Source organism: Nerophis lumbriciformis, linkage group LG30 (assembly GCF_033978685.3).
Source record: "Nerophis lumbriciformis linkage group LG30, RoL_Nlum_v2.1, whole genome shotgun sequence".
In the NCBI taxonomy this organism is placed as follows: Eukaryota; Metazoa; Chordata; class Actinopteri; order Syngnathiformes; family Syngnathidae; genus Nerophis; species Nerophis lumbriciformis.
In genome coordinates, this window is record NC_084577.2 from 1,648,525 (window position 1) to 1,670,413 (window position 21,889).

Sequence of the window (21,889 nt, forward strand, 5' to 3'; positions counted from 1 at the left end):
AACTCACCAAGACGTCACCATGAGAGTTATGGAGTCTGTGTAGCTGATTAGAGAGCTAGCTTCAGCAGCTGACTTCTGTTTTGTTTTATCATCAGTTTTACTGCCTTGTTACAGGCACCATTTGGAAACAATTAGGGTTAACGTTCACAAAAAATTCTGTGTAAACAACTAATTTCACAACTTATATAATGTATACATATGTGGATTATTGTATGGATATGGAAAAATATGTAATTCTTCTCAAATTTAGTGGGTGCGCTCTATAGTCCAGAGTAAGTGCCAATTTTTGATAAGAAGGAAATTATTCTACTTTGGAATAAGGCTGTAACACAAAATGTGCAAAGAGCGAAGCACTATGAAGATTTTCCGGAAACACCATATGTGCATAGTGTATGTGTGTATCTTGCTGTGAAATAAGCTCCATTAATTCCCCCTCTTTTAATACCATTTCCTGCATCATTAGACAGGAAGATTCTCCTTCCAGATCCACGGGTGGGTGGAATCCTATAAACAAGTGAGTCACCGTGTGGGCAGCTCCAGAGCTTTAAAAAAGACAGTAAAGATTATCTAACCAGAAATCCTCTGGTTTTATTCAAGATTTGTTGTGGCACCTTGGTGACATAAATGCAGGTGCAAAAGCCTTTATTAGATTTGTTGTGTTAGCAATATTTTTTATGACCATATAGAGCAAAAATGTCACAAAACAATCGTGGAGGATACACAAAGCATATGTGATGCTGGGGAGGGTCACAATGTTGCCAGAGTGATTTAAATTGTTCTTCTAAGCACTTTTTTTAAAGTCATATATATATATAGGGCAGCACACAATACTTAAAAATTAAAGTAGCAATGATTGTCACACACACACTAGGTGTGGCGAAATTTGTCCTCTGCATTTGACCCATCCCCTTGTTCACCCCCTGGGAGGTGAGGGGAGCAGTGGGCAGCAGCGGTGCCGCGCCCGGATATTATTTTTGGTGATTTAACCCCCAATTCCAACCCTTGATGCTGAGTGCCAAGCAGGGAGGTAACGGGTCCCATTTTTTTTTTATAGGTCCTGGGTTAGATCCTGCGCTCGGGATCTTTCTGTGTGGAGTTTGCATGTTCTCCCCGTGACTGCAAGCATGAGTTCCCTCCGGGCACTCCGGCTTCCTCCCACCTCCAAAGACATGCACCTGGGGATAGGTAGATTTTTTATTTTTTTATTTCAGTGTACATGAATGAAGGTGTGTTGCTGAGCCCGACTTGGACATTATCTGGACTGGACCTGGTTTTAAAAACCCTTTAAACAAATCTAATTTCATTCACAACCTGGTCTGGTGGAAGATAGGGTCCTTTTTTTTATTTTTTTTTTAATATTTTTGTATTATTTAAAAAATAAATAAAAATAAGATAAATAAATAAATATTTTCTTGGATAAAAAAGAAAGTAAAGCAGTATAAAAATAATTACATTAAAAAAAAAAAGTAATTAATGAAAATGTTAGTGGACCAGCAGCACATACAATCATGTGTGCTTCAGGGACTGTGTCCCTTGCAGAAGTGTTGTCCATGTTGTGGGAACCAGAATATTGGTAGCAACAAGGAACAACCCCATTTTGTGTGAGTGGGTGTGGATGAGTGTGAATGGGGTAGGGAGGTTGTTTTTTTTTTTGGATTGATGCACTAGTTGAAAGTGTATCATGTGTTTTTTCTATTTTGATTTAATTAAAAAAAAAAGAAAAGAAAAAAAAGACATGCACATGTCTGTCTATCTGTGTTGGCCCTGCGATGAGATGGCGACTTAGCGGTAGAAAATGGATGGATATATATATATATACACATAATATATACAATACTTTTTATTAGTTTCATAGTTTTTATTAAACTAGCTAGTGAGAAGTTGTTGCGGCACATAAACATTTGTGATTGTCCTTGTGACATTTGTGCTCCTTCTGATGACTAGAAAGCATGTTATCTCACTTCTAGCTCCTTATTTTGTGTTACATAACTCACACGCAGGTGATTCCTCGTTCCCACAGAGCTAAGACTGTGGCGTGGAATACAAGCCCGTCAATAAATGATGATCACCGAAAGGTGGCGTTCAGTAAACAATCCATGATGTAACAAACTAACTTGATTATTTGTGCAGTGGGAAACAACACTGATGTTTGTTTTCTCTACAAATGCATTGTTTGGTTTTGCAAATGCCAAACAAAAAATCCCACACGTTGTTGCAAGTGCCAGCACTTTGATAAAGAAGGTGAGAAACAATCCTCGCAGAGAACGAAGGTGGCGTTTGTGTCACTCCGCTTGTATTGTTTCATGCATGTGAAATGATTGAATTGGGTTTCTTGTGGGAAAAAGTTATTCTCAGTGATGGGTCAAATGATACTGAAGCGTCGATGCCTCACGAAACACAAGAGTGATACTAGTTGTGTCCCTCAATATGTGGACGTGTGTGTCACTTTAAGATGACCATGTACTGTTTTGACTGTTGTTCGGTTATTGGCACCAACGTCCAGCTAAATGGAACCAAGAAAAAAATAAAATAACACATTTAAAAAATATATAATATAAAAAGATAATGGAATTAGGAAAACAATATGTAATTCTAAAAAAGTTGATAAAACATGAATGGAACTAAGAAAAAAAAATTGTGAATACATTTTTTTTTTTTTTTTTTTTTAAATAATTGAAATTAGAAAAACATGATTAAAAAAAAAGAAAATACATGTCACTAAGAGAAAAACTTAATAAAAGAACAATAAAAGATAGAATTAATGCAACTAGGAAATTAATAAAACATATAAAAAGTAAATGGAACTAAGAAGAAAAACAAATACAAGAATGAATATTAAAATAACAAAAAAATACAAAATAAGTGGAATTAAGAAAAAAACGATTAAAACAACTATAAATAAGTGGAACCAAAAAAAAAGATAAATTAAAAAAGTTACAACAAATAAATTGACCTAAAAAGAAGAGGAAATGAAAAAAGAAAGCAATAAAATTTATAAAACCTAGAACTAAAAAAAACAACTAAATTAGGAAACTTTTTTTTTTTTAAAAAGCAGAATAAAATCAATAAAGGGAACTAAGAAAATAACGGTAGTTAAAATGAATTTAAAAAAAAAATGAAAAAATGGATCTAAACAAAACCCAAAATAAATTTAAATAAATTATAATGAAGGAAAAAGACAAAAACAAAAATGAATGGAAGTAAAACAAAAAAAACCCAATATATAGAATTAAGAAAAATACGATAATAAATAAAAAAAGAACAATTACAAAATGGAACTAAGAAAAACAAAGACAACAAAAGTTATAAAAAAAATATTGATCGAAGAAAGAAGCGAAAATGAGTAAGAAAACAATGAAATAAATAGAACTAAGAAGAAAAAAAAAAAAGAAAAAAAAAATTAATGTAACTAAGAAAAAATATATAGCAAGTAAAACAATCCATCCATCCATTTTCTACTGCTTGTTCCTTTTGGGGTCATGGGGTGGGCTGGAGCCTATCCCAGCTGTATTAGGGCGGAAGACGGGGTACACCCTGGACAAGTCGCCACCTCATGACAGGGCCAACACATCACATTCACACACTAGGGTCAATTTAGTCTTGCCAATCAACCTATCCCCAGGTGCATGTCTTTGGAGGCGGGAGGAAGCCGCAGTACCTAGAGAGAACCCACGCAGTCACAGAGAGAACATGCAAACTCCACACAGAAAGACCCCGCGTCCGGGGATCAAACCCAGGACCTTCCTATTATGAAGTACTAACCCCTGTGCCAATAAATGGAAAAAAGAAAAAAGGTAATGAAATAAAAAAACATTACTGTAAATGAAACTAAGAAAACACTAATAAAAATACATGTAACAAAAACAAAATGATAAACAAATGGATCTAAGAAAAATTGTATTTCTAAAGTGTGGGATATCATTTGGATATTTTAGTGCCATATACTGAGTAAATATTCTCTTTTCTTGTTTGCTATTTAGCTCAATGACCGGAGTTGTGGAAGAGAACATTTACTCTGTATTTGGCACTAAAATACCCAAATGATCCCACACTTTAGAAATCTCCTATTTCTTAGTTCCATTTGTTTATCATTTTGTTACATTTATTATTTTTTTTTTCTTAGTACCATTCACAGTACTTTTTTTAAATAGCGTTACCTTTGTTTCTTAGTTCCATTTATTTATTCTTAATTTATCAATTTAATGATTTTACTTATATATTTTTTCTTAGTTCCATTTATTTTTTTATTCTTAGTTGTATTTGTTGTCTTACTTATTTTCACAAATTACACACGTGTACATATATATATATATATATATATATATATATATATATATATATATATATACACATACACATACACACACACATATTTATGTGTATATACTGTATGTATATGGGCCATTCTACCGAATTAGTTCAAAGTGAGGTTGGAAGTATTTTAAAACGTAAGTTGTATTCTCAAAACTTTGTGTGTGTGTGTGTATATATACACACACACACACACACACACACACACACACACACACACACACACACACACACACACACACACACATTTATATAACAATATCTGAAGTACACATTTCTCGAAAAAGAACTGTCAACTTGTATTTTCAGAATATTTGTCCTCTCCCAAATGTGTCACTATTGAGGCAGAGCATTCAATTATGAATACAAAATATCATGCTTAACTGTTGATATTATGCTTACTTTCCTTGTGTAGATTTTTTTATTTTAAATAATTGTCACAATAAAATCCATACAAATTATTTTTTCCCCCCAAATTTTCTTACTTCACTATATGAGATCCTTCAAAATCGTTATGAAATTTTTTTTTTCTAAAATGCATAACACTGATCAGGTTAGTTGCAGAGTTAATGATTTCTGAAACTTAACATACAACAAATCAGTATCATAATATTGTATGTGGTAACCCAATACTAGGGATGTCCGATAATGGCTTTTTGCCGATATCCGATATTCCGATATTGTCCAACTCTTTAATTACCGATACCGATATCAACCGATATATACAGTCGTGGAATTAACACATTATTATGCCTAATTTGGACAACCAGGTATGGTGAAGATAAGGTACTTTAAAAAAAAATAAAATAATATAAGATAAATAAATTAAAAACATTTTCTTGAATAAAAAAGAAAGTAAAACAATATAAAAACAGTTACATAGAAACTAGTATGAGTAAATGAGTAAAATTAACTGTTAAAGGTTAGTACTATTAGTGGAGCAGCAGCACGCACAATCCTGTGTGCTTACGGACTGTATCCCTTGCAGACTGTATTGATATATATTGATATATAATGTAGGAACCTGAATATTAATAACAGAAAGAAACAAGCCTTTTGTGTGAATGAGTGTAAATGGGGGAGGGAGGTTTTTTGGGTTGGTGCACTAATTGTAAGTGTATCTTGTGTTTTTTATGTTGATTTAATAAAAAAATAAAATAAAATACCGATACCGATAATAAAAAAACGATACCGATAATTTCCGATATTACATTTTAACACATTTATCGGCCGATAAATACCCAATACACTTTATTTTCTTTGTAAAGTGACTGCACATGTTTCGGTAGTGACCACTATTTTGTTTGCAAGATTGTATCCTAATCCCTCCACCTATATACCATGCTTGATGTTGGGAATATTACAAACACATATGTTTTGTGGTCAATAAAATCATTTCTTTTTGGAGAAAACTGTTAATATCAGTTGAAAATAAGTACCCACGTGGGTTCAGTAATCAGTAGCAGCACGGTGCAGCAGTGATTAGCGCTTGTGCCTCACAGCGAGAAGGTCCTGGGTTCCATTCCAAAGCTCGGGGTCTATCTGTGTGGAGTTGGCATGTTCTTCCCTAACTGCGTGGCGTACTAGCAACACTAAATGGTCCCCAGTGTGTCAATGTTGTCTATCTGTGTTGGCCCTCCGATGACATGGCGTCTTGTTTAGGGTGTACCCCGCCTTCCACCCGAGTGCAACTGGGATAGGCTGCAGCCCCCCCCCCCCCCCCCCAGCTCCTCAAGAGGGACAAGTGGTAAAAAATGAATGTAGTCAGTATTCAAAGAAGAAAACACTTGACATTACTGTCAGGCTTCTGAAAACTAATGTGCATTACTTTGGCTCCGTTTACACTGGACATCAAATTAGATTGTATATTATTTGTCTAAACGCTCCAAAGTGTTTCAAATCTAATATTTTCATATCATATTGGGCCACATCAGGATGTTGTTCGAATCTGTTTGGAATCAGATCTTTTCAAATGTGACTGTAATGCGACCTGTTTGGGACTTTGACGTCATCTCCGGTCGAGCTACGTCATTCGTGTGTGCAGCACGGTCACTTTTCTTTTTGCAGTTATCTTATTCAAGTTGTTTTCCACCATCTGACTACTTCCTCTCCACAACCCACTAACACGCTGATCATGTTTTTTCCTGTAGTAGCGACTCGCTTGTCATTTTTAAAAATCCAGTCATCTTAATTCGAACTGCGCATATAAGTGACATCCAGGCCACTTTGGGGGCCTGTGTGCGTGTTTATACCGGAGTCTGATGAAGATCACATTTTAGTTCTAAACAGTCAGCTGGAGAAAATCAGATTTAGAAAATAATCCGATTTGGTCCACTTTGGCCTGCATTGTAAACGTAGTCTTTGACCTCCAGAACTAGGGTTAGCCTTCCTTTGTTCCCAGGCCGATAAATCCTTGAAGATTTTAAACCTTTTTTCTAGCTCCCAGGCCGATAAATCCTTGAAGATTTTAAACCTTTTTTCTAGCTTTTATTTCTTTCTTACTCCTTCTTCAAATTTTGTTGGTGTTTAACTGGATCAGTCTTCACTCTCTTTCTTCTCCACTTTATTTGGTTTTGGCTAGACATGTCCGATAATATCGGGCTGCCGATATTATCGGCCGATAAATGCTTTAAAATGTAATATCGGAAATTATCGATATCGGTTTCAAAAAGTAAAATGTATGACTTTTTCAAACGCCGCTGTACGGAGTGGTACACGGACGTAGGGAGAAGTACAGAGCGCCAATAAACCTTAAAGGCACTGCCTTTGCGTGCCGGCCCAATCACATAATATCTATGGCTTTTGACACACACAAGTGAATGCAAAGCATACTTGGTCAACAGCCATACATGTCACACTGAGGGTGGCCGTATAAACAACTTTAACACTGTTACAAATATGCGCCACACTGTGAAGCCACACCAAACAAAGAATGACAAACACATTTCGGGAGAACATCCGCACCGTAACACAACAGAACAAATACCCAGAACCCCTTGCAGCACTAACTCTTCCGGGACGCTACACTATACACCCCCCGCTACCTCCCCACACACCTCAACCTCCTCATGCTCTCTCAGGGAGAGCATGTCCCAAATTCCAAGCTGCTGTTTTGAGGCATGTTTAAAAAAATAATGCACTTTGTGACTTCATTTTTTTTCCATAACTTGAGTTGATTTATTTTGGAAAACCTTGTTACATTGTTTAATGCATCCAGCGGGGCATCACAATAAAATCAGGCATAATAATGTGTTAATTCCACGACTGTATATATCGGTATCGGTTGATATCGGAATCGGTAATTAAGGGTTGGACAATATCGGAATATCGGCAAAAAAGCCATTATCGGACATCTCTAGTTTTGGCATGTTGGTGACTTGATTCGTCCTCCCTGAACTCAACAATTACAGATAGAAACCAGCGTTACATAAAAAAAACATGCTAATTTGCTTTAAATAGATAAAAACAATGATTCTTGAAGACCATCATTATTTTAAGACTTTGTGAACACAATTATTTAAAAATAGTAGGATTAAACTAAACCTTCCTACCTTCAAAAGCCTTCTTCAAAACACACCTCTTCAGATCTGCTTTTAACCAGTGATTAGTGTTCTGTGTCTTGTAAATGTCCAGTATTATGTATTTTACAATGTACTGCTTTTATATTTCCTGTATTTTATATCATTAATTTGAACTGTTTTATATTTTAATTTGTTATCCTGTAAAGCGTCTTTGAGTACTATACCAAATAAAATGTATTATTATTATTATTAAACTACTTTCCATTTCATGTTGTCACTACCGAAATGATCATGTCACACTGGAAACGTGATCATGTTTGGGGTGTGACAATTCTAGCTCATTTTGACCATAACTAAATATGGCTAGTTGAGTTGTACATTCATAAAAACATATGTTGCATAAAAGCTTAAAAAGTTGACATAATTGAAGAGAATATGTGTTCGGTAGTGACCATTTTTGAAGATACACACTGATTTCAAGGCTTCGGAACACATTTATTTAAAAAACTATAGGATTAAGTTACTTACCATGCCAAGCAATGAGGGGCGGAAAAGCAATGTCAGGGTGTGGCCTATACTTAAAATCAGCCACACCTCTAAAACAGCTTTAGCACAGCTTTTTATTTTGAAAATGAAACCTACAATAAATCTTTGTCTTTCAACCTCTGTTTAACCTTAATCACAAAGGTCTTTTAAATTACACCTTTGAAAAATATAAAAAAAATGTTTTAAGGGGTATTGTCATTATTTGAAAGTTAGGGGTCACGATTGGGGACAGCTACTTCTCAATACAAAGCACCCTAATGCACCCTTGTATTTATTTATCTTATTACTACTCCAATTGATGCCCTGGGTTTAAACAGATCGTAACAAAATCTCAGTAAAAATCTATGTCTGAATACTTGTTTTTTTGGTTAAGGGACAGCACTTGGCATTAATTCGGTAGAATGCCCCATAATACACTATATTGCCAAAAGTATTTGGCCACCCATCCAAATGATCAGAATCAGGTGTCCTAATCACTTGGCCCGGCCACAGGTGTATAAAATCAAGAACTTAGGCATGGAGACTGTTTCTACAAACATTTGTGAAAGAATGGGCCGCTCTCAGGAGCACAGTGATTTCCAGCGTGGAACTGTCATAGGATGCCACCTCAATCCATCCATCCATCTTCTTCCGCTTATCCGAGGTCGGGTCGCGGGGGCAGCAGCCTAAGCAGGGAAGCCCAGACTTCCCTCTCCCCAGCCACTTCGTCCAGCTCCTCCCGGGGGATCCCGAGGCGTTCCCAGGCCAGCCGGGAGACATAGTCTTCCCAACGTGTCCTGGGTCTTCCTCGTGGCCTCCTACCGGTCGGACATGCCCTAAACACCTCCTTAGGGAGGCGCTCGGGTGGCATCCTGACCAGATGCCCGAACCACCTCATCTGGCTCCTCTCGATGCGGAGGAGCAGCGGCTTTACTTTGAGCTCCCCCCGGATGACAGAGCTTCTCACCCTATCTCTAAGGGAGAGCCCCGCCACCCGGCGGAGGAAACTCATTTCGGCCGCTTGTACCCGTGATCTTGTCCTTTCGGTCATGACCCAAAGCTCATGACCATAGGTGAGGATGGGAACGTAGATCGACCGGTAAATTGAGAGCTTTGCCTTCCGGCTCAGCTCCTTCTTCACCACAACGGATCGATACAGCGTCCGCATTACTGAAGACGCCGCACCGATCCGCCTGTCGATCTCACGATCCACTCTTCCCTCACTCGTGAACAAGACTCCGAGGTACTTGAACTCCTCCACTTGGGGCAAGATCTCCTCCCCAACCCGGAGATGGCACTCCACCCTTTTCCGGGCGAGAACCATGGACTCGGACTTGGAGGTGCTGATTCTCATCCCAGTCGCTTCACACTCAGCTGCGAACCGATCCAGTGAGAGCTGAAGATCCTGGCCAGATGAAGCCATCAGGACCAAATCATCTGCAAAAAGCAGAGACCTAATCCTGCAGCCACCAAACCAGATCCCCTCAACGCCTTGACTGCGCCTAGAAATTCTGTCCATAAAAGTTATGAACAGAATCGGTGACAAAGGGCAGCCTTGGATGCCACCTGTGCAACAAATCCAGTCGTGGAATTTCCTCGCTCCTAAATATTCCAAAGTCAACTGTCGTCTTTATTATAAGAACATGGAAGAGTTTGGGAACAACAGCAACACAGCCACGGAGTGGTAGGCCACGTAAACTGACAGAGGGGTCAGTGGATGCTAAAGCGCATAGTGCAAAGAGGTCGCCGACTTTCTGCACAGTCAGTTGCTACAGAGCTCCAAACTTCATGTGACCTTCCAAATAGCCCACGTACAGTACGCAGAGAGCTTCATGGAATGGGTTTCCATGGCCGAGCAGCTGCATCAAAGCCATACATCACCAAGTCCAACGCAAAGCGTCGGATAAAGTGGTGTAAAGCACGTCGCCACTGGAATGGAGTGTAGTGGAGACGCGTTCTCTGGACTGATGAGTCACGCTTTTCCATCTGGCAATCTGATGAACGAGTCTGGGTTTGGAGGTTGCATGGAGAACGCTACATTTCGGACTGCATTGTGCCGAATGTGAAATTTGGTGAAGGAGGAATTATGGTGTGGGGTTGTTTTTCATTGGGCTTAGCCCCTTAGTTCCAGTGAAAGGAACTTTGAATGTTCCAGCATACCAAAACAATTTGGACAATTCCATGCTCCCAACTTCCCAGCGGGCCCCTTCCTCTTCCAACATGACTGTGCACCAGTGCACAAAGCAAGGTCCATAAAGACATGGATGACAGAGTCTGGTGTGGATGAACTTGACTGGCCTGCACAGAGTCCTGACCTGAACCCGATAGAACACCTTTGGGATGAATTAGAACGGAGACTGAGAGCCAGGCCTTCTCGACCAACATCAGTGTGTGACCTCACCAATGCGCTTTTGGAAGAATGGTGGACAATTCCTATAAACACACTCCGCAACCTTGTGGACAGCCTTCCCAGAAGAGTTGAAGCTGTAATAGCTGCAAAAGGTGGACCGACATCATATTGAACCCTATGGGTTAGGAATGGGATGGCACTTCAAGTTCATATGTGGCCAAATACTTTTGTCAATATAGTGTACACTTGGCTGTAATATTAGGCACACTATGCACAATAAACCACAGGAGGAAACGCAGCACAGTGGAAAATAACTTTAATTAATAAAACATCTATGAAAACAAACATAATAAACATTTGATAATTTCCAGTGTCTTAAGACTTTAGCTGGCAAGTAATGCGAACCACATTTGCAACACCAACACAGAAAAAACAAACAGGCTGAGGCCTGGCGATTTTGTTCTGTTTGTCAGACATTGTACCCCTTTTAAGACTCGTTTTGAGCTTTTATTTCATCCCCCACACGTCTTTCTGCAATCTTCCAGTGTTTAATACTCCGAACTGATTCAAGCGAAAAATAAGAACAAACTCTGGCTGGTCTCAATAATGTGGAACGAAGACATGTTTCTATTAAACATGCAATGTGCTGCGCTTGGAGCTCCACTGTCAAAGCTGCATTTATTGGACTTTTAAGAGAATTTGACCTTTTCTTTAAGCTCCGGAGGTGTTTTTCCTGTTCATTTCTGCTCATCCATTGGGGCTACAGGATCAAATGGGTACATATTTCATCTGTTTTGGTGTGGCTGCAGAAAAAAAAGGTGCAGCGACTTTGTCACTTTCTGTTCAGGAGGCACCAGAGAGCGAAGGTGAGGTTTAAAGTCAGGATGGAGTCTTCTGTAGAAATAGGAGGCCCCTCCTTTATCTCCCCGCATCCTCCTTCATTAAGGTGCTCTAGGATCGGTTGTCTTTTGCCACATTGTGGGCCATCCAGTTGACTTTGGTCGTCCAGCTCTCTCTTAGAGCCTCGTCAAATTTCTGGCGGAAATGCTTCAGTGCCTCGTCATCCGTCTTACCGAGCGCCAGGGAATCCTGCGGGGACGAAGATGTGGACCACACAGAATGTAAAGCATATTGTTCTCATACAGTCAAGCCATCCCAAAAGAACGTCTACAAATCTTATGAGACTACTAATTTTTGTATGTAAAAAAAAGAAAAAATCTGTGCGACCGTGTTTAACTCAAGAAGTCTTGATTGTTTTGTTACACCTGACTGATGCTAAAGAGGCGCAATTTAGCTTCCAATTTGAATGGTGGGCGATATTTATATATATATATATATATATATATATATATATATATATATATATACACACACATATATATATATATATATATATATATATATATATATATATATATATATATATATACATATATATATATATGTATGTGTGGGAAAAAAATCACAAGACTATTTCATCTCTACAGGCCTGTTTCATGAGGGGGTTCCCTCAATCATCAGGAGATTTTAATGGGAACATTCACATACCATGGTTTATATAGGGCACAGAGTGGGTGGGTACAGGCTGGCGTAGGGGCGTGGTGATTGGCTCATGTGTTGCCTTGGAGGTGTTTCCGTCTGTGGCGGCATGCTGTTACAATTTCGCTGCGCTTGTTGAGGGATGACAGGTCTGGACGGTAAATAATAAACAGTTTCTCTTTCAAGCATAGGTTGCATCTTTTATTACCACTATTGTAAGGTGTGCTGGATGCAAGAATTTGCCATGTTATTGAATATTCAACATTATTGTCTTTGAGGTCCCAAATGTGTTTGCTGAGTTCTGTGGTATTCCGCAGGTTTTTGTTCCTGAAAGAAGCCTTGTGATTGTTCCATCTGGTTTTGAACTCTCCCTCGGTTAATCCTACATATGTGTCGGATGTGTTAATGTCCTTGCGTGTTACCTTAGATTGGTAGACAACTGATGTTTGTAAGCACCCCCCGTTGAGAGGGCAATCAGGTTTCTTTCGGCAGTTGCAGCCTTTGTTGGTTTTGGAGTCGCTCTGTCCGGGGGCCACGGCTCATTTGCAATTGTTTTGTTGTGGTTTGAGATAATTTGTCGTATATTGTTCATATATGTTCGAGGGAGAGTTCAAAACCAGATGGAACGATCACAAGGCTTCTTTCAGGAACCAAAACCTGCGGAATACCACAGAACTCAGCAAACACATTTGGGACCTCAAAGACAATAATGTTGAATATTCAATAACATGGCAAATTCTTGCATCCAGCACACCTTACAATAGTGGTAATAAAAGATGCAACCTATGCTTGAAAGAGAAACTGTTTATTATTTACCGTCCAGACCTGTCATCCCTCAACAAGCGCAGCGAAATTGTAACAGCATGCCGCCACAGACGGAAACACCTCCTAGGCAACACATGAGCCAATCACCACGCCCCTACGCCAGCCTGTACCCACCCACTCTGTGCCCTATATAAACCATGGTATGTGAATGCTCCCATTAAAATCTCCTGATGATTGAGGGAACCCCCTCATGAAACAGGCCTGTAGAGATGAAATAGTCTTGTGATTTTTTCCCCACACATACATATATTGCGCTCTACTACGGTATCGAGCACTATTTTTTGGATAACCTTATTAAGACATATACATATATATATATATATATATCCGTTTGGAAACAAGATATGTGTATGAATATTTACAAAATCTTTCTGTGTAAATAACTCATTTCACAGCGTATATATTTGCGGCTGTAATATATATAAAAATATGTTTTTTTCTAAAATTTAGTGGGTGCGGCTTATATACCGGTACGCTCTGTAGCCTGAAAAAAATTGGTATTTGGTATTTTACTGCCGTGTGACAATCACCGTTTGGAAACAATTACGATATGTAAATAAACAATATAAATGTTTTTTTGTGTAAATAACTAATTTCACAACATAAATATCTGCAGCTTAAAGTCCAGTGTGGCTAATATATAAAAAACCTTTTTTTTTCCTAAAATGTAAAGGGTGCAGATTATATACCAGTGCGCTCTACAGTCCAGCAAATACGGTATTATTTGCATTGCATCATAATGTACTGAAATGCACAATGTAATGCATCTTATTTAGAGTGATTTGTAGCGTAACGCTGCTCTCTGATTGAATGGCGACCAATACATGTGTTGTACCTTCAGGTACTGGATGTCTTTGACTGAGGTGAGCTCAGGCAGGCCAGCAGTTAGCATGAGGGCGAACAGCGTGATGAAGAGGTTACCGTTCTTCCTCAAGATAAGATAGGCCTCCTCGCAGTACTGACGGAAACTGCCAAGAAATTAAAAGAGAGTTTACACATATGTTGCTGTTAATATGATGGTGTACAGTAGGGTGCTCAAAATGCTGGTTATGTAAAAACTATGACTGATACATATATTAGGGCAGACCCCCTCTACGAATGTCAATAGTAAAAAATGATATATTTGATTTAGTTATTACACATGTAATATCCTATTTTGATGCTGCAATCAAAATACGATCTCAATTACAATCATGTACATTAAAATGAATAACCACAGTTTATCCTGCCATCTGCTGGTGGATGCACATAGTACAAACAGCAACAGAAAGTTGAAACTTGAAAGTTCCAGTCAAAAGTTTATTCAATCATAGAAATGTATGCAATATTGATTCTGGATATTTAATCATTTTGACCATAATTTTCTATGGTGGAATGATTATACAATGTTAAATATTCCTCAAATGCCTTGGAGAATCAAGGACTGGGTGCACAAGTTTGAATGTATTTTTGTATATTTTCTCTAGTATTATTGTTGAAAACGTATTTCTACACACACTGAAATTTTTTTAGCCAAGTTTTATTTACAATAAATATACAACACACACACACAATATACTTTATTGACTGAATAAACATTAAATATATATCTTATTAAAGGAGAACTGCACTTATTTAAAGTGTTGCCTATCATTCACAATCCCTATGTAAGACAAGAACACACGTTTTTATTTTTTTTAATGCATTCTAACTTGGAATATACAACAAATACGAGGTGGCTAACAATGCAGCTAAGGGGAGTACTCTATTGCGCTCATAAAACATTTTAAAAAAATTAAAAACTGCCAACAATACTCCTTTTTCATCTTGTGACCTGATAATCAAACAAGTATTAGCGATATTGTTATTACAAGGCAGATTTTTTATTATTAGCGGCGCATTATTCACAGAGAGTTAACTAGCTGCAATATTGACATATTGAGCCGGTAAACTGCTGAATCGCCTCTGAGTTGCAAAAAGGTAATTCGAGAGTATAAATCATGCCTATCACCTGTGTAATAGAAGGTTGTTGCCATAAACCGAGAAGTTGGTCATTTTTTATGTCTAACTTCAAGACTTCAACTGATTGTAATGAAATTGATATGGAAACGATAAAAAAGGTTATTGAAGAGATCTCAGGACCATTAATGTATATTAGTAACCTATCATTTCAAACAGGTACATTTCCAAACAAAATGAAAATAGCTAAAGTTGCACCAATTTACAAGACTGGCGACAAACATCAATTTACAAACTATAGACCTGTTTCCTTACTTCCACAATTTTCTAAAATCATTGAAAAACTGTTCAATAACAGATTAGAGAGTTTCATAAATAAAAATAGAATACTCAAAGAAAATCAATATGGATACAGAGCTAATGTTTCAACTTCGATGGCTTTAATTGAAATTACAGAAGAAATTACCAATGCTATAGATAATAAAAAATGTGCAGCAGCAGTTTTTATGGATCTAACTAAAGCATTTGACACAATTAATCACAATATTTTAATCAAAAAACTAGAACGATATGGCATCAGAGGGTTAGTCTTAAACTGGATAAGAAGTTATCTAATGAATAGGAAACAATACGTGAAGGTAGGCGAACACACCTCTACAACGCTAAATATATCCTGTGGTGTACCTCAGGGATCAATACTAGGACCTAAATTATTCAATCCATATATAAATGACATTTGTAAAGTTACAAAAGATTTAAAGTTAGTATTATTTGCGGATGATACAACAGCGTTTTGTTCAGGAGAGAACACACAGAAGATACTACAAATAATAACAGAAGAAATGAACAAATTAAAAAGATGGTTTGACAAAAACAGACTATCGTTGAATCTCAGTAAAACTAAAATAATGCTATTTGGTAACAGTAGAAGAGAAAGTCAAACACAAATACAAATAGACGGAATAGAAATTGAAAGAGTAAATGAAACCAAATTTCTAGGTATAATGATTGATGATAAATTGAACTGGAAATCTCACGTAAAAAATATACAACATAAAGTAGCAAGAAACACGTCAATAATGAATAAAGCAAAACATGTTCTAGACAAAAAATCACTTCATATTCTCTACTGCTCACTAGTGTTACCATATCTGAGTTATTGTGCAGAAATATGGGGAAATAATTACAAAAGTACACCTCATTCATTAACGGTGTTACAAAAAAGATCAGTTATAATAATACATCATGTTGGATATAGAGAACACACAAATCCTTTATTTATTGAATCAAAGATTCTGAAATTCTGCGACATAGTGAATTTGCAAACAGCTAAAATTATACACAAAGCAAACTATAACCTGCTACCCAAGAATATACAACAATTCTTCTCAAAAAAAGAGGAGAAATATAATCTTAGAGAGAAATGTAATTTAAAACATTTGTATGCACGTACAACACTTAAGACCTTCAGTATATCTGTATGTGGAATTAAATGATGGAATGGATTAAGCAAAGCAATCAAACAATGTACTAATATGATCCACTTCAAGAAACTCTTCAAACTTAAAGTGTTTACAAAGTACAATGAAGAAGAACCATGATAAATATTCTGTATTTATTTAACTCATCCATTCTTTCATTCTTTCACTCACAAAATAATCTTACTTATCTCAACATATGAAATGTAACTTACTTCACCAATTATTATTTATTTACTTATTTTATTGTGATTACTTATGGAGTATATTGTGAATAAATTGAGAACAGGAAGTGAACAAAAATTTTAGCAACTGTCATGTAAAAGAAAAGGGGTAGGATTAAATAAGCTGCGCTTCTTCCTACTCCTTTTCGAACATGTTGAAAAGAGAAACTGGAGATTGTGATGTATCATGTTGTATACTTGCATGTTCCAAATAAACTCAAACTCAAACTTAGACCCAGAGATGGGTCTAAGACATGAAAAAAAACGCTTGTTTGCGGCCATTTTTTTTCTTTTTACCTGCGTGAGGATTAGGAATAATTCTTAATCTAAACGGGAAGATATAAACATTCCATCAGTCGGCATCCGAGTGAGAGCAGACATTCTCTTCCAAAACACTAAGGGACAGTGTCTGCAGAAGGAGCAACTGCAGCTGTCGGCGACTAGACACTATTTCCTTCTTGTGAAGGGTGATGATAGACGACAACCACTGAACCACAACATCGACATATTTTTCCACACTGGAACTAATCATTCAGAAACCAGGGCAAAATAAGTTGGTGAAGTTGGACTGTGCAACTTCTGACTAAGCACGCTATTATTATTTGTAACGCTATTCGGCCGTTCGGGACAACTTGGCGAAACAATCTAAGCGTATCACTGCTCGTCTGATGAGCAAGAACGTTAAAATAATATCTAATTACCCTCAAAATGTTGAAAAGCTGCTGATTGTGTGTTTGACAGAATAGCAATTTGAAGAGGATACCTTAGAAGTTCACTCTCCAAGGTAAATGCTGTACATTATTATATTAGTTCAAAAAAACTACTGTAGTTGTTGTACATTGTATTGTATTGTGTTTGTTTTTCTTTTTAAAAGACATGCTACGTGTTAAAATTGTGCTGTTTGGGGGCCAAGCACCAATTAATTAATACATTTTGATACATTTTAATTAAATTGATTTGGATTCATTTCAATGGTAGACATTGCTTTGAGTTAAGAGCCTAGTCACAGAAGCAATTAAGGTTGTAAGTTGAGGTACTACTGTATGGTAAACACTGGACAGATCCATGATGATCTGATAGGACAAATAAAGGGATACTGACCTGCCAAACTTTTCAGTGTAACCAGTCTTGCCCTGTTGTATAACGTGGATAAAGTCGTGCGTGAGGATAAATGGTACACGCTCCCTCTTGATGCCAAACTTTGACTTGAAGTTTCCCAGTATGTGGCCAAAGTCTATGTGGAAAAGCTGAGAGAGGCACCAGGAATAAATACACCATTTGTAATACAATTGATGTAAAAGAAAAAACATCACTTTCCCCACCTGTCCGGTGCTACGGACCATGATGTTGTCACTGTGGCGGTCTCCAATGCCCAGCACGTATGTGGCTACACAGTAGCCTGCACATGACAGAGTGAACTCCTCAATGGCCCGATCAAGAGCATCACTGTTAATAAACATAATTCATTTAGTTTTCCCGCTGTTAACCAAGTCGTAGTTAGCGCACTCGGTCAAGGCATGGCTGAAATGGCACGGTCATACCCAGTGTTGCGTTCCTTGAGCCAGTTGAGCAAAGCGTCCTTGTTGAAGGCTGCAGTGGCGGCCACGTTGCTGCTGGTCAGCTGGATGTTAGCGATTGTATCAGATGATGAGACAACCTCAATCAGCCCTGCTCGATCTCCTGTCGCTAGGCAACCGTACGGTACAACCCTGGATGGCATGGGGAGAAAGAAGCAAACGTTTAAGGTTATTACATGTTTGGCACCTGACAATTTGATTTGATTTTGCTTCCCAGGTAACAATTCGATTCAGAATCGATTCTCGCAATATATTATTTAGTATTTTAATTATAATGAAACTTTTTCAAAACAGGTTATATGGTTAGACAACCTGCTTCTGGTTGCACTGATATTGCCTACAAATGTCTTTTAGAAATTTGTTAAAAAAAAAAAAAATGTTTCCATGTTTTTTTATTCATTAATTCTTTTAAATCATTTTTTTTTTTAAATTATAACTTGATTTTGAATCAGAATAAATGAATTGTGATTTTGATTAGTGCACTCTTTTTTTTAGTGAACTTTGCATCTGTGCAATATTTTTTTCCCTTTTATTCAAGAGAAAAGCTTTTATGGCTGAAAAACAAGATTTAAAATATTGCACCGATATTCTGACGTCACGCAGATGAAAAAAATACCTCTGATATCCAATTAAAAAAATGCTCCAAATGAGACAAGATTACCCATACTGTGCTGTAGGTGGGTTAGGGTGAACAAATTAAGCGCTCCTTTCTCCAACATGCTTTGCTGTTAGGCTATTGTAAACAAACATGGCGTCGATCGTGTGGTCAAAGAAATACATTTTCCATGACATTTGTACCAAATGTTCTGCACACACTGCTGCGAGGAAGGGAAAAGCATCAAGTGTCAACACATCAAACTTAATCAGACAACTGAAACGCCAGCATCGCCACGACACTGTTTTGAAAGTCGAGGAAGACGCCTGCTGCTCAAGAAGCTGCCTCAAAAGCCAGCCGCAAAGAGAGGCCCTGGGGCTTGTTCCGTTGGCCTCAGCATTTGAAAAATGCAAAAAGTTTGCCAGAGACAACCCGAGTGCTGAAGCGATCTCTGACATCATCATCATCACCATCACCAGCCCTTTACAATTGTTGAAGATACTGGCTTTTGTCAGAACAAATCTACAGGTACAGTTTGTCAAATCCACCTTTGCTATGATTATTTCTTATGTCCAGGTATGCACAAACTGCATGTCATAGTCAGTACACGACATGTAAGAGGAGGGCAGATCCATAAACTGCTCAAGTCGGTACTAAGGGTAGCCATATCACCAAATACGAGATGATTTAGTCATTGTTAAATTGTATAAACAAAATATAATAAATAAGATTAATAATACAATATTTGAAGGCAAAAACCAAAGGATTTCAAAAGATAGTAGAAAGCTTTTGGTTACTTATTGTGTACTTTTGTGTTTGTTTTGATGAAATAATTGTATAAAAAAGAACAAGGAACTCATTAAAATATTGTGTTGATATTGTAACTGCCAAAAGCCCGCACCATAAATGAATTAAAAAAGTTATGGTTGATACATATGATCGGTATTGAAAACATAGAGTTGATACATATGATTGGTATTGGTATTGGTCTATCTCTGATAGGTATCATAATCGGCCGCACAAAACCCTGAATGGTACAACCCAACTAAGAGCTTGTAAAAATCTAAATTTAAGTCCATCCATCCATCCATTTTCTACCGCTTATTCCCTTTGGGGTCGCGGGGGGTGCTGGAGCCTATCTCAGCTACAATCGGGCGGAAGGCTGGGTACACCCTGGACAAGTCGCCACCTCATCGCAGGGCCAACTCAGATAGACAGACAACATTCACACTCACATCCACACACTAGGGCCAATTTTTAGTGTTGCCAATCAACTTATCCCCAGGTGCATGTCTTTGGAGGTGGGAGGAAGCCGGAGTACCCGGAGGGAACCCACGCAGTCACGGGGAGGACATGCAAACTCCACACAGAAAGATCCCGAGCCCGGGATTGAACCTAAGACTACTCAGGACCTTTGTATTGTGAGGCAGATGCACTAACCCCTCTGCCACTGTGCTGCCCCTAAATTTAAGGGTCTTAGAAAATTTAAACCATAAGGCATAAAGTTCAATATTGTAATTTGAATCAGCAAAGGAACTACACAAACTTCCCGAGCTTTCGATTGGTCTTTTTGTTTGAACTGAACGCCTGAAATTAAGTACATTTACATTTTGCAGGATATTCTATTTTATTGTGTATTTTGTTTCCCCGGCATACAAACGGCACCGATACGATGGAATGGCTTGAGAGTAGTTTGCTGTCAACCTAGTTTAGTGTAATTATATAGCAGGGGCGTCACTTCTGATACGATGCCGATATTGGAGACTTGAGTATTGGCTAATACCAATATTTATATGATACATCAGCACGAATCATAGTACATACTTTTAATATTTTGTAGTGTGGAATGTTAGAAAGTGCTTGATTAAGTGAAAGTATTCATAAAGCAATGGTAGGTATGCATTGTGACAGATTTATGCTTTTGAAATAGAGTAGACATCGATTTAATGAGTCGTCACAATTATTCATGAAATGATGCAGTAAGTTGAATGATGCGGAAACATTTGTTACTGGATACTTTCTATTATGCTTTTGCTTTGAAGACTGTGTTTAAGTAATAGGCAACTATAATTATTCTATACTTCTTTATATTGATGAATGCCGTGTTCAATTAAGGACACTTGTTATGTATGTCTAGCTTGTTGGCTATTGTGTGCTTAGCTGTTGTGTAGCTGCTAGCTTTTTGTAGCCTATAGCCTACCATGTTTAAAAAACAACCTTGTGTGTTTATTGGCGCACGCACGCACTCACACGCACACGCACACACACCTTAGATCCAGATTAGCCTCCTTCCACAGCAGATCCATTAACTTTAAAATCTGCAGTGTCAACATGTCTTGTCTTAGGTCTAGGAAAGAGAAAAAGCACTTAAAAGAAAACATTTAACTTTAAGACTCTCCTGTCCTCAAAACCATATCCTGACTTTTCCTACCATCACCGTTCTTGAAGATGATTCCCAGGGTGTCTCCTGCCAGCAGCTTGTTGTTGTAAACAATCCAGAGCGGTTTCATCTTTGAGTCCATGTAGCGACACTTCTCCACACTGACAAATAAAGACAGAGGAATTTAAAAGATGATTTCACACCTTCCGAGATTAGTAGGATTGTTCTCTCACTTCATGCCAGACAGCAGGACACTGGGGTCTAAAGGAGAGTGCAGGTCAGAGAGAGTCTCCGAGTAGCCGCTCTGCCTCAGGCAAGTCATCATGGCCTCCTTGGTCAACATGGCTTCCTTGGTCTTACCCCGAGCATTCTTCATTGTTCCAAGTTTTATGAGCTCATTGACTGACTTTAGCTTACTTAGGGCTTCCACCTAGTTGGAAAGCACATTTTTAGGATTCAATGGCTTAAATGAGGTTTTGTGTTGATTTAAAGCTTTGCCATTCAGCAGATTAGTCACAAATTCCTAATGCGGCGTCTGTACTACCAAATCAGAACCACATGCATGATTTCCTCAAACACACATTAATATGAGAACGTGTATGTGCACACTCTTCAAAACAGGAATT

At 37.9% G+C, this 21,889-nt stretch overlaps 1 protein-coding gene across 2 annotated transcripts in view; it reads right to left on the reverse strand.

Moving 5' to 3' along the window:
- Positions 1 to 11,006: 11,006 nt before the first annotated feature.
- Positions 11,007 to 21,889, reverse strand: part of pik3cb (phosphatidylinositol-4,5-bisphosphate 3-kinase, catalytic subunit beta) — a 151,002-nt gene continuing 140,119 nt past the window's right edge. For both annotated transcript variants that reach the window (XM_061925373.2, XM_061925372.2), the window contains 8 exons: positions 21,497 to 21,693; positions 21,315 to 21,424; positions 21,152 to 21,230; positions 18,253 to 18,420; positions 18,034 to 18,157; positions 17,813 to 17,958; positions 13,907 to 14,039; positions 11,007 to 11,796 (listed from right to left, as the gene is read on the reverse strand). In XM_061925373.2, the coding sequence (XP_061781357.1) occupies positions 11,659 to 11,796; positions 13,907 to 14,039; positions 17,813 to 17,958; positions 18,034 to 18,157; positions 18,253 to 18,420; positions 21,152 to 21,230; positions 21,315 to 21,424; positions 21,497 to 21,693 (1,095 nt within the window). In that variant the 3' untranslated portion in view covers positions 11,007 to 11,658. The remainder of the gene's footprint in view (positions 11,797 to 13,906; positions 14,040 to 17,812; positions 17,959 to 18,033; positions 18,158 to 18,252; positions 18,421 to 21,151; positions 21,231 to 21,314; positions 21,425 to 21,496; positions 21,694 to 21,889) is intronic.